The sequence below is a fragment of the Nuphar pumila genome, chromosome 4 (assembly GCF_984573655.1).
Source record: "Nuphar pumila chromosome 4, dmNupPumi1.hap1.1, whole genome shotgun sequence".
NCBI classification, from domain to species: domain Eukaryota; kingdom Viridiplantae; phylum Streptophyta; class Magnoliopsida; order Nymphaeales; family Nymphaeaceae; genus Nuphar; species Nuphar pumila.
In genome coordinates, this window is record NC_143252.1 from 119,870,187 (window position 1) to 119,884,667 (window position 14,481).

General features: G+C 36.3%; 1 protein-coding gene across 1 annotated transcript in view; it reads right to left on the reverse strand.

The window, feature by feature from the left end:
• The window catches only part of LOC149840816 (ribonuclease H2 subunit B), a 125,914-nt gene extending 116,834 nt beyond the window's left edge, over positions 1 to 9,080 (reverse strand). The window contains exon 1 of the mRNA XM_090003364.1: positions 8,949 to 9,080. Coding sequence (XP_089859490.1) covers positions 8,949 to 8,997 — 49 coding nt within the window. The 5' untranslated portion in view covers positions 8,998 to 9,080. The remainder of the gene's footprint in view (positions 1 to 8,948) is intronic.
• Positions 9,081 to 14,481: the final 5,401 nt, after the last annotated feature.

Consider the following 14,481-nt stretch of genomic DNA (forward strand, 5'->3'; position numbering starts at 1 on the left):
TTACTTTTCAGAATTCAAGTTCTGGTTGGCCCAGAAATCGCATTTTTCGAAAAATGAGCAGTTTGTCGGTTTGGATCCAGATTTGGATCAGACTAGATCCAATGGTTTTGGTCCAAATTAATATGGATCTGGACTCTATCGAAGACCCATATTAATCTGGAATTGGTCCAGTCCAAAATTTATTTGGATTTTTGGAAATAGATTTGGATCTTGAACCCGGATCCAAATCCAAATCCATGCCCAACGATTTTATAGCTTTAAATTCATTAGGAACTTTAAATTGGAGTTAATTAAGGTTAAAAGCTTACCTAGTTAGTTTGGTTATTTTTGGAAACTTTTAAATAATTATTATTTATTTAATATTAAAGAATTAAAAAATTATGCTTAATTCTGAATTTTTGTTTTTATGGTTGTTTAGGACTTCTAAATGGAGTCCTTAAACATACCTAAGAAAACTAAGGAAAGTTAGAGAAGAGACTTTTAAAAATTTGGAAACTTTGAAAAGTCAATTTTTTAAAAAGGTTTTGAAAAATTAAGGGTGAGAGAGAGTTTCCTCAAAAGAGGAAACCAGAGAGAGAGAAAAAAAAAAAGAGGAAGGAGGAGGAGCCTTCTTCTCCCGCCATCCAACACTTTTCACCATTTATTTTTCTTTTTCTCTTCAATTTACGAAAATGTACTTTTCACCTGTTTGGCAGACTTCTATGGACAGCGGGGCTCTTTCTTTACTCTATCATTTCTTAATTAATAAAGTTGATTCAGTTTGGGTTTGGATTGAAAGATGGGGTGTAAGATCCCTTGTGGTGTGTCGAGTTATCCAGTTGAGAATGGAGCTGTAAAGGCCTCGGGTTTCTGGAAAGATTTCCGCAATTGATTTAAAAAAAAAAATCCGCGCTTTTTCAGGGGTATGATTTGGGGTCGTTACATCAATTGTTTCATGTGGTCTCTTATCTACATCTTATGTATAAAACATAGTCAAGAGGACCTTTCGATATTTATAAGGGGCCTCCCCTCCTCCCTAGGACAATAACAGTAATGCTTGCCCACGTGAAGGAAAGAAAGCATCTAATGTATTGCTTTTAAATTAATTTTTTTTATTTAGTTCAAATAGTTTGAACTAAAAGCTGCAAGACAGAAATGCCCATAGAAAAAGCTTTATTTTACAATTAAAAACATGTTCTTGTCACATTAATATCAAGATAAAATTGTAGTATTTTCAAAATAGGTGGAATTTTGAAAATAATGCTCTTTTATTATAATGTTTTTACAAAATTGATTAAAACATGATATTTTTAAAATTACCAATATATGTTACCCAGTATAAAATACTCAAAGACTATACCACCAGCCATCTAGCTCCACCCTAGGTTTGTTAATGATAATATAACTTCTCAGTCACCTAATGTTCACTATTATAGCACATACTTTCTAATGTGACTTTAAAAGCAGCAACTAGAAAATCTAACCTCCATCACGATAAGACTCTTGCTTTAAAAAAAAACTCTTTCGATTGTAGGTTGGATATGACCAGATCCGGGTCACAACCACGCTTAGTGTGGCCTATTTAAACCCCCGCAGGGGGGGTCTTTCTACGAAACCAGAAACCCCCTCACGATTTCTCCCTGAGCCACACGAGGACCCCAGCGCGCTCACTTGAGCCCTAACCTCCCCTCGTCGGAGCCCCATGTTCCTCTGACGCCTCCCGCCTCTCTCCTCCCTCTTATTTCCCCCTCGTCTTCTTCTTTTTGTCGTCAGCACACACGGACTGACGTTGCCCCCCCCCCCTTCCAGGTACGCTTCCTGCTCCCTCTTCCCTCTCCTTCTTCTCGGTAGTGGCAGCACCACTTAGTGTTGCCGCCCAGTCAGAAGCAGTGGCACCACGTGGGTGTCGCCGCTCTGAACATCGCCAGGGGGGTGTCGACCACCCTCTTCTTTCTCCTCTGTCTGTTGCCGACAGACTGGACCTCACCGAGGAGGGAGGGTGCTGACCATCAGCCGACTAGAGCCACCATTGTCAATGGCTCTGGCTCGCCAATAGGAAGGGTGTCGAGCACCCTCTCCTCTCTTTCCTTGTTTTGTGCAGGCAATCCAGAGCCACCTGCGATGGTGGCTCTGGCACGCCTGAAGGGAGGGTTCCGAGCACCCTCCCCTATTTTCCCCTTCCTTTTCATTTCCAGCAGCAGCCTGTTGTTGTTGTTGTTGTTGTGGTAGGGACGACCGACAGGGGGTGGCTGAGGCCGCTGCCCTGTCGCCCCTTCTGTCAGGCAAGCCCTTCCCTCGTCTGCCTCTCCTTTCTCTCTCATTTCCATTGGTAGTAGGGTGTCGCCCCTCCTGCCTATTTTTGTTCTTCCGTCTCTCTTTTTTTTAACAGGAGGCAAGAGAGTGCTACCCTCCTACCTGGACCTTTCTATCGAGCTGAGCTCGGTTTGAACCGAGCCCAGCTCGGTTCCCTCAGTTGAAGGATCGAGCCCAACTTGGTCTTGTCTTGTTTGAGGGCCAGATCCAGCTCGGCTGTCACCGAGCGCATCCCGAGTCGGATCCATAACCCAAGCCGACTCGTGTGCGCGAGTCTGACTCGGTTCCTCCAAGCCTGGCTTGATTCAGTCTGTTCAAACTGGATTCAAGTTCAACCACTGCGATACAATCGTCACTGCCTTTCAGCAAAATCTAAGAACTTAACACAGTGCAATCAATTGCAGCATACCCCTTCGGCATGATGGACGAGACACGTTTACCAAGGCATGAGCCTTTAAGAACCTACGCTCGAAATCGTGAGTGAGTCAGACCATCTCCAAGGTAGGGGAAAGTTGTATACGAGAACAAATAAAAAAATATTTCTAACTTATACGTATTATATATATATATATGCTTTTAACTCAAGGACGCAATTTTGTGTATTCTTGTCTATTTAAATTATGTCATATACTTTGTCGTTGTGTTGTAATGTATACAGAATACTGCTTACGTAATTTATTTAGCTGATGTACGGCTTCGTACATCACGCATCGCTTATGCAATTTATTTAGTCGATGTGTGATTTCGTATATCGCACATCGCTTACGCAGTTTATTTAGCCGATGTACAGTTTCGTACATCATGCATCGCTTACGCAATTTATTTAGCCGATGTACGGTTTCGTACATCGCACATCGCTTACGCAATTTATTTAGCTTGATGTATGGTCTCACACATCGGGCCTTGATTTATGCCATTTACTTTACCGTCGCGTTGTAATGTGCTCAGGCTTATGCTTTAATATATATGTATTATATGTATTATATATATATAACTTTATAAAGTACGAAGTTTTGCGTACTCCTGCCTACTTTATATTACGCTTGCATGTTTTTTTAAAGACGCAGATTTGGGCATCCTCGCCAAGTCTTTATTTTTTAAAAAAGGTTTCACATTTGAGACTTGAAGTTCGTATTATTTGTTCTATCGAAAGGCAAAAACAAATATTTGGCATATGCGTATTCGCAACCGAGTTTTTCCCTCATGCCTGCATAACAGAAAGGCTTCGACTACGTGGCCCTAGGTGGTACGTAAGTCTGGTCCTTCTTTTTGGTATCTAAAATGACTCGGATATTCCCCAACCTAAAGCACGGGACTTTGAAATTTCTAAATAATGTTGAGGTTTCTTTCTAAGAAACTGATATCCCTCTTATTGTAGTGGTACTATCAGACATGCACGGCATGTTAGTACTACGATGATTGGACGAGAGGTTTGTAGTAACCTTATAGTGTGAAAATACACGATAATTAAAAGAAAATCACATAAATAGTGATGATCGCCTTCACAGGCAAGATGCTCGATTTGGTTTAAAAGAGGAGAGCATAGATAATGGGTCATCAGTTAAAATGGAACCCGGCGTACTCATTCATCTCTTTGGTTCCGTCAAGAGAGAGGATGGGATGGTACAAACACTCTGATGAACAAGTTGTTAACAACTACGCTCCTCGAGTAGCAATGACTCGGCGTCCCCGGTTATCGGAGTTAGAAAATTAGGCTACCAAAAATTATCCTAGGTGGTAGATCTCATTGGCTTCTGCAGAAGTTCGGATGCATCCCTTGCTATGTATGCCTCTGGGGAATTCTCCCTCTGTCGTTGGCCGTCCCCTTAGGAGCAGACTCAGCTAGTTATTCGGGGTAGCAAAATACATAGAATAACAAACCCCTGAGCAGTCTCAGTTGTTTCTATGTTTTTCATGTGTGTACCCTCAGGACAGTTAATATCGAAACAAGATTATTATGCTCATTTTACTTATTCTGAATTGTACATCACAAAATGAACAACGCATATGTTAGTTTTGTTATGAATTTTGATATCTATGCACCTACCAGATTTTTATAAGTCTGACCCGTTTTATGGCGTTCAGGTGATAATTAGGTCGGTACGGCAAACAATGGCACGATGACGTGATGATATCAAGATCCCACTCTTTCTCTGATGTTTCGTTCATGAACACGTTTTGAAATTTTGCATAAAGGTTTCTTTTGAAATCCCTCTTTTGTATAAACTTTAATTATCAAAAACCTTGTTTTGAATCCATGTGGTTTCAAGGCTTATATGAAGATACAAATCTTTTGTGTAAAGGAAAGTTTGCCTGCAATGCGCCCAAGGTTCATTGACTTATTATTTCAAACACTATTTTCTGGTGAAATGCCATTTTAAAACTTTGAAAAAATTTTGATTGCCAAGCATTTAAATTTCTCCTAAAAGATTACAAGTTCGAGATTTTGGGGCGTTACAATCACTGTCAAGCCAAGCACAATAGTAAAATCCATGTAACAAGAAGTTTGATGACTAGATCAGCAGGCAGAGCCTACAACATATCTAATGTCACAAAAAACCATTCAACTGTGGGAGGCCATCTATTGGAACCTATTAAAGGCCCTCATGCAAAAAAAATAAAAAAAAACAAAGACATTCTATCCGTATATGAACAATCAAAATCCTATATACTTGGATTAGTGCACCCTCCAACAAGCTGACAATGTTACAGCAAGCCATTAGCCCCTAAGAGCACATCACTTGTATAACTTCACGTATAATGACATAAGCTGTCATCAGTAAAATGAGATTAAACTTTCGAAAAACAAAAGAACAACCAAATTAGCCAAAACTTATATAGTTCTCACCAACAATTTGAAGTCCGAGAAGACTTGGATATTTTAATACTCTCAGGCACCAATAAAAAATCCATTTCAGCCCACCCAATTTCAATATAACTAGAAATAAGCATGTTATTCAGCAATTATACCTTCACAAAGAATGCCGCCACAACTTTTTCCTCTATTGGAACCTCTTAAGCATGTCTTTCTCTCTATTCTTTTTCCTTTCTCTCTCTTCTTTTTCCTCTTTTCTTCCGTCTTTCTCTCTCTAGTGGAATTTTTTTTAGGAAAGAGAGGTTTGGCCTCTCTCTTTATAATGAACCCCTAGTGGGTGACACCCCCTCTAGATAGGCTTAACCTACCCTATTATAACTACTTTATTTTATATATATTTATATATATGTTTCTGAAAGTTTTAAATTCCCTTTGTTTTTAAAAAAAGTTACGGATGGATTATGGATCTAGGTTGGACCCATGATCCAAATTCATATCCATTTGGATTTCAACCCATTCATAGGCACTAGTCAATATGGATCCTGGACTAGGTCCAGATCCATATTGACGTCAACCTCTATATATATATATATATATAGGTCGGTTGACTCTGATCCAATTGAAAAAGACCCAAAATAGAGGCCGGTCTAATTTGAAAAATGCATTTTCTGGACCAACCCGCATCCAAAATCACCAAATTGGATCTCCTACGAGATCTACGTTTCATAACAGATCTAACTAGAGTCCTAACTCCATTTTACTCTTGAATTTTGCCTGAATTTAGCTTGAATTTCACTCACAATTAAAAGTTAAAATTGGCTAAAATTCGCAAGTGTTACATATCAGCTATGGATCTCTTCAATGGGCCCTGGACTATGACCAGGCCCATATTGACGTCAGCCTATATATAATTATTTCTAATTTTTTTGATATATTAAATATAATTATCTAATTAAAAATTATATTTTTGAACTTGAGAAATATCAAAAAAATTACGAGATATTACACCTTGGGTGCGGTCAACCGCACCCCGACTATATGTGTCGAAAATAAAAGGGGTGTCGGGGATTTAGGGCATTTCAACTCCATCCCCCTCCTCTCCTCCCCCTCCTCTCCTCCTCCACTTATAGCGGCGGCCTCCCCGAACCATCCTCTCCTCCTCCTGACGGTGATTGCCAGTGTAAGATTCTCTCTCTCTCTCTCTCTCTCTCTCTCTCTCTCTCTCTCTCTCTCTCTCTCTCTCTCTCTCTCGTTGCGGCAAGTGTTGAACCCAGCAACTAGGTTCGGCTCTACGGAACCCCTGGGTTCGGCACTGCCGAAACCAGCCCTACATGAATTTATGTTATTTTTAGGTTGATTTAATTGTGGTGTTATTTTTTATTGATGAGAAATAGCAATTATAGATTGTTAATTTGATTTATTGCATGAATTTATGCATGATGAATTGATGTTATGACAATTGCTTTTATTTTATTAGTGTTAACAGTTATAAAAGTTAAAATTGTTAAAATATATATATATATATATACCCTTTCGTACCCCCACACCCAAGTTTTTTTAAAGTGCTGCATCGCCACACCCGTATCCGCACCCGCACCTATGTGACATAGGGTTCATCCTATTCCCTTTTTCTTTACGTCACCGTAAAGACCCTCCAAATATCAAAGTTTTAGATGTTTTATGTTCAATTTGAACCATTAGATGTGTTTATCAATACTTATTTATTGAGAAACAAGCTTTGTTTCAAATTGATTTGATATAAAAATGTGAACACTTTGTCATGAAATTTCAGTAAGATATCAACTAATGAATTTTTTACCTCTTTAAAATATACATTTGAGCATAAAGATGCTTAATCAATTACTTGTTATCCATTCAACAACAAGCATGAATACATATCCCGACCAGATTGAGCGGATAAATCACATCATTAGTATTTCATTTCATTGTTCTTCCTACGTTTCCACATGTAGAAAAATGACAGCTTCATGATGAAAAAGTAACAACCAGTTCTCACCAAGAGACAACAGGCACTCTCCTGATGGCCACATGAAAAAGTAACAACCAGTTATGATAATTGTTTTTATTTTATTAGTGTTAACTGTTATAAAAGTTAAAATTGTTAAAATATATATATATACCCTTTCGTACCCCCGCACCCAAGTTTTTTTAAAGTGCTGCATCGCCACACCCACACCTGTACCCGCACCTATGTGGCATAGGGTTCATCCTATTCCCTTTTTCTTTACGTCACCGTAAAGACCCTCCAAATATCAAAGTTTTAGTTGTTTTATGTTCAATTTGAACCATTAGATGTGTTTATTAATACTTATTTATTGAGAAACAAGCTTTGTTTCAAATTGATTTGATATAAAAATGTGAACACTTTGTCATGAAATTTCAGTAAGATATCAACCAATGAATTTTTTACCTCTTTAAAATATGCATTTGAGCATAAAGATGCTTAATCAATTACTTGTTATCCATTCAACAACAAGCATAAATACATATCCCGACCAGATTGAGCAGCTAAATCACATCATTAGTATTTCATTTCATTGTTCATCCTACGTTTCCACATGTAGAAAATTGACAGCTTCATGATCAAAAAGTAACAACCAGTTCTCACCAAGAGACAACAGGCACTCTCCTGATGGCCGCATGAAAAAGTAACAACCAGTTATGATAATTGTTTTTATTTTATTAGTGTTAACTGTTATAAATGTTAAAATTGTTAAGATATATATATACCCTTTCGTACCCCCGCACCCAAGTTTTTTTAAAGTGCTGCATCGCCACACCCGTATCCGCACCCGCACCTATGTGACATAGGGTTCATCCTATTCCCTTTTTCTTTACGTCACCGTAAAGACCCTCCAAATATCAAAGTTTTAGATGTTTATGTTCAATTTGAACCATTAGATGTGTTTATCAATACTTATTTATTGAGAAACAAGCTTTGTTTCAAATTGATTTGATATAAAAATGTGAACACTTTGTCATGAAATTTCAGTAAGATATCAACTAATGAATTTTTTACCTCTTTAAAATATACATTTGAGCATAAAGATGCTTAATCAATTACTTGTTATCCATTCAACAACAAGCATGAATACATATCCCGACCAGATTGAGCGGATAAATCACATCATTAGTATTTCATTTCATTGTTCTTCCTACGTTTCCACATGTAGAAAAATGACAGCTTCATGATGAAAAAGTAACAACCAGTTCTCACCAAGAGACAACAGGCACTCTCCTGATGGCCACATGAATAAACGCTACGCTTTCAGGTCCAATTTCACAAAAGGTGTGCATCAGAAAGCATTCTTCAGAGATCAGACTAGCCTTGTCTACAAGTTTCCCTATGACCATGTGAATCCGATCGAAGTAATCCAACCAAACAGCTCGATAACATATCCAGAAAAGCAAGAGGAAATTAAAAAGACCACAGCCAACTCAGAAACAAGGAAGAAGAACGCAAAAAACAAAGCACCAAAATTCTCATGGGTTTTCAACCAAACTACTGAAGACAAGAAACCTCATACTCTCACTACTTAGGGAGAGTGCGTCCTTTCCTGTCGGTTACTCCTTTTAATCATCTTCGTGAACTAAAATAAATACAAATTTCAACAAAAATGCCCTAAAGAAATGTTACCCACAACGATTTTTCAACGTGATATCGCCATTTAAAAGCTCAAATAGTCATCATCTAAGAAAAAAAAACAGGGGAAGAAACAAAACCTTCGAATTCGTGGGAGCAAATCCACGAAACCTTGCACTATAAAACGCAAAGAGAAGGCCGGAGGAAAATAACAGTTGGGTAACATTGGATACTCACAATGTACAATGAGGACCCTGGTTTCGCCTTCACCATCATTGGAGGCCATTGTGTGTGTGTGAGAGAGAGAGAGAGACGGGGGGTGCGGAAGGAGGACAAATGAGAACTTTTGGGGCTACTTTTCGCGATTCCCAAACGCGGGAAACAGTAAGGACCGATACGTGTGCCTTTCTCCAGGCGTTGGTTTGGGCCTGAGGTGCGAACGGATCGGGTTTGATCCGGATCATACCTGATCTGAATCCAAACAAATAAATGTGAACCGCAGGTCTGAATACGATCTGGATCTGAATCATATCCAGCAAGGTAAGGTTGAATCCGGATATGGATTATATCTGGTATCCAATAAAAAAAGGGGTAAAAAAAAGCTATTTACAATTTACATGTAGAAAATCCAAATGGGTTGGATCTTGATCCAGACCCCAAAATAGATTCAACTTACATTTAGGGTTGTCAATGAGTCGGGTTTATATCGGGTACCCTAACCGACCCAAACCCGAATTCTCGGGTATGGGCATGAAAACCACCTACATGAATAATATTCAGGTGAACCCAAACCCAACTTGATCAATATGTCGGTTGGGTTTGGGTCATGATTTTTGTTGGGTATCTAACCCGACCTCGCTTTTCTGTCAGGTGCCTGACCCAACCAACCCAAGTATTTTATATGTATTTTTAATAAGAATAAATTTCTGAAATTATCTCGGTCTGTTTCTGGGATTTCATTTTCATGACCCACAAAACCCGAATTAATTGGACAGGTTTGGTTATACCCTAATGGGTCAGGCATCCGACCCATTGACAGCCCTACTTACATTGTTGATCTAAATCCCATAGGAACCCAAAAAAACTGTTCACCTTTGTAGATGTGGGTCCAAGAATACGCATTTAAATCTTAGTTCAAGGATCTGAATCAGGAAATAACATCAGACTTGGGTCGGATATCTGATCCTATCCACTCCGTTTGAAACCCTCCTTTGGTATTTTAGCTTTTGCAAAATATTAGAATGCAACGAAGTTTGTTTTTGGAATACCAATGTTGAGGGCTGTTAATTTGGTCGGACTTTTGCTAGATCTGAATTGGTTTGGACCCAGAACTGGCCTTGAGGTGTTGTTGGTCCAAGTTCTGATAGGACGTACTAGACCTGGTAAAATTTGCACTTTACATACGTAAAAAATTCTGATATTAGTCAGATCGCTTGCTAGGTTTATAAACTTCCAAACCCAACTAGGGTCCATCCATTTCTAAAATGTTCTTGCTCCTTAAATATGTGGACCAGCTGGTACTTGAGATGTCAAGGGTTTGAAACCCGGTCGAATAGTTAACAACCCGAAATTGAAAAAGTTTACTTCCAGATATGTAATCAGGTCGGATTTAATTCAAATGGTATAATATGATCGGATCCAGATTTAGATTCGATTTTATGTACAAATTCAATCAAATCTTTGTGTTCACAAGTAACCTTTATTGGAACATGCATCATACAAAACCACTTACATAAGGCACAATGACGTGCCCTACATAAGCCCTGGAGGTTGGGCCCTAGCCTGTCAGCACTACGATTGTAGGTATAGCAGGCTGAGTAATGAGAGAATGGAATCGTGATAAATACCGATACCTATTATAGGTAAAATCATACATATCAAAATAAATACTCATGATCTACAATACACAAAGAGTTTGGAAAATTGAGTAACCTATATCCATAAAACATTTGGCGTGACATAGATAATGAATAAATAAGAATTAATATCTTTCCAATTGCCATTACAAAAGGTCTTTGTTCATTGGTTTTATATATATATATATATATATATATATATATATATATATATATATATATATATATATATATATATATGTTTCACCTTACAAGTGTAGTAAATGTATCAAGGAACTGTCCAAGATGATTGTAGCTGCACTTTCCTTCACCTTATACGTTAGGTTAGATATCAGTACCATATCATACAGTAAGACAGCAGGGGCAGAGAGACTTTTGTTACCCAATCTATGGGTTTTGTGGTATACAACCAACGAGAAATTATGAAACAACCAACGAGAAATTATGAAAATCGGCGGCACTTTATCGACAGTGAGTTTTTTTGGTAAATAGATCTTATGGTATGGGTGGGATAGAAAATGATGTTTTCTGCAAGTTGTTCGTGAGTGTTGCAATTGATCATTTCAAAACCCAATTTTATCAAGATGCGGTAATATGCGACATTTTTTAAGCCCAAGAGATGGGGATACCTTTACACATACTTTGTTTTTTCTCCATCAAAGAGATAGTGGGAAGCAACATTCTTTTAAAAAACATAATAAATGCATTGTATAAGCAACTTCATTTTGTAAAATAATGGAATGAGTATATGTATTATCATTCATTCATTTTGTGAAAGAATAGCATGAATGCAATGTATGACCGGCTTCATTTTGTGAAATAATAGAATGAATGCAATGTATGAGCATCATGTATGAGCAGCTTCATTTTGTGAATGGATGAAATGATTGCAATGTATATTTTGTGAAAGAATAGAATGAGTGCAATGTATCAACGATTTTATCTTGTGAAATAATGAAATGAATGCAATGTATGAGCGTATTCATTTTGTGAAGGAATAGAATGAATGAAAATAACTTCGCACATATTTTATGCGAGTATGAAGAAGTCTGCATATATTTTGTCAGGAAGATATCACAAAGTTCACATAAAATATAGGAAAAATGATCAATAATTGCAAGGTTAAGGAAGTCCACATATATTTTAAGCAGACTTCCTCAGCCTCGCAACCATTGATCATTTTTTGCCTATATTTTATACAGACTTTATGTGGTCTACAAAAAAAACTGGGTAAACCTATTTCACTCAGAGGGTGTGATACAACTTCATTCAATTCATTCAAACTAAATATGGACATACATATATTCATTCAAAAATAAATTTGTTCATACAAATATATTCATTTCAGACATTCAAAAATGAACATATTCATACATATATATTCATTTCATTCATTCAAAAATGAGCATGCTCATACATATATTCATTTCATTCATTAAAAAGTGAATATGTTACAAACAATCATATTACATAGCTCAACATAGAGGATTCGGTGGACTACATCGCACATGGTCATTAATTGATGAAATAGAGAAAGGCTCAACATCAGAAGTTCGTTCATTGGCTTCTTAATGTCAGTTGGGTTATTGTTGTTGTTTGCAGACCCTCTTTTCTCTTGAGCAAATGATTGAAGTGAAATCGCCTCCTCTGTAATCTAACTCTTGAGTTTGTAAATCATGCAATATGACTAAAAGCATTTTCAATCATACATAGCTCCACATCGGACTTTTGATCTTTGTTGAGGACTGATAATGCATGAAATGCATATTATATTATCCTAAAAGCATGCATTTATATGAACTATTATAGCTTAAACATCTTTATTTATGTTGTTTTAGGTGTGAAGGAGCAACGGTTCGAATTTCACCAAAATCGGAGTTAAAACGACAAAGTAAGGGCATTTTCTGAGAAATCGAATATGTACCAATGTGAATAGGATCAAGATCCAATCCAAAATCATGCAAATAGAGTCCAAATCTGATCCACACGTCATCTTAAACTCAACCCCATAGATTCACATTAAAAAATATCCAAAACTCCCAATTTGAATTGGTGCAAGTGTTTTTTTGGAATTTTTGATAGTTGTTGGTACTATTCTGTAAATAGTTAAAAAAAGGTCTTATTTTGTATTTTTCATAAAATACCATTATTTAAAAGTGACGTCCAACCATGGTTCATTGGCTTTGCCTAGGGTTTCATGTCACCCTCTCCATCAATTTTCTTCTCTTTTGCTTTCTAAATTTCTTCTTCTCCCTTGTTCTTACTCGTCTGTGATATCTAGCTTTCTTTCCCTCCATCGTATTACGTGTTTCTTTTCGTTGTGTGGTTTTATTTTTGTTCTAGGTACCCACGACTGGAGACTTTCAACTCGGATTTGGTGTGAACCACCATCTGCCTTCATGATTGGCGGTCCATAAATCTCTACTTTCAATTGGTCGGTCTCTTTTCTCCCACCATCGATCTTCTTCTTCGTCAACTTGGTCTCCAATGTGTTGCAGCCAAAAATAAATTTCAGAAACAAAAATAATGTTTGTAATATGAAAACCAAAGTGTAAGCCCGCTCTTTTCTACCCCCACATTCGTCGGGCAGCCCTTGAGGTACGTCTTCCTCCCCCTCTCTACTTTTCGGTCATTAACCCCTTGTTTTTTTAAAAGAACCCTAGTCTTGGCCTCTTTTCTTTTTTGTTTTATTTTGGGTTTTTTGTATTATGTGTTATTTGTTGTTTAGAGTTTAGATTTGAGGTCTGATCATTTTCTTTTTGGTGTTTCAGTCGAGTCTTGAGTCGTCCGGGTTGAAGAATTTAACCGAGAAGGCCTGTCGGGTAAGTTCTGATTTGTAAAATATGTTTGTATGAAAATGTAGCGTCGTTTATTTTTATATTTGCTTTTATTATAATAGATTTAGAGTATTTTTAGTGTATATATGAGTTTCTTTATTTTTAGATTTAAGTTTTTATAAAATAAAAATTAGGCAAAATTAGTTTTTATTGATTTTCTTGAATTTTCAGGCATAGTTTTAGTTTTTTCTTGAAATCGTTAGGTTTAAATCAGATTATTTTTATAATTCACATTATTTTTATTTACTTTAGATCCAGACTTAGTGTAGATTCAGTTTAGATTTAAGTTTTTAATATTTGGTAGTTGTAGATTTAATTTTTTTTTGGAAAAAATAAATTAGTCGATTGAAAGGGTTTTTGCAATCATTTTTATTCTTCTTAATTTTCATAAGTATATCTGAATATTTCTTATTTATTTTCAGTATTAGATTAGTTTAGTTATTGTTTAATTCATATTTTTTTTTGTTTAATTTCTTTAGTCAGTTTTATTCAATTATTTGATTAAATTAGAAAAATCGATAGGGAATAGATTGATTATTTTAATTTTTATTATATCGACCAAATAGATAGTTTAATTTACTCTCTTTATTAGTTAGTTGAATTGTTACTTACTTCCTTAAATTAATTCTTAATACTTAGATTAGAAAATACTTGTTTTTGAGTAATTACCATTTTTTAATTGAATTTGTTATTCTAGCCGATTTAGATAGTTATTAATTTATGTTTATTTAGCAATATTAATTCACATTTTATTTCTGTTTTTACAGTAATTAGATTAGTGTTAGTGTCGGTTTAATTAGGTTAAATTAGATTAGTCATTGAGAAATTAGTTGGTTAAATTATTTTGTTGATTTCTCTCTTTTATTTTAATTATTGGTTTGCCTAGATTAGTTAATATTATTTTCATGAAATCATGTTTTTCGCATATTAATTTTAGATTAAGGCATTAGTTAGTTAGTTTTAAATTTGATTCACATCACTTAGATTTAGTTCAGATTTTGAGGTTTGTTTTACATAGTTGTCGATTCTTGTTTATTGTAATCCATTGTCAATTAGTTAAATTAGATAGCATAGTTA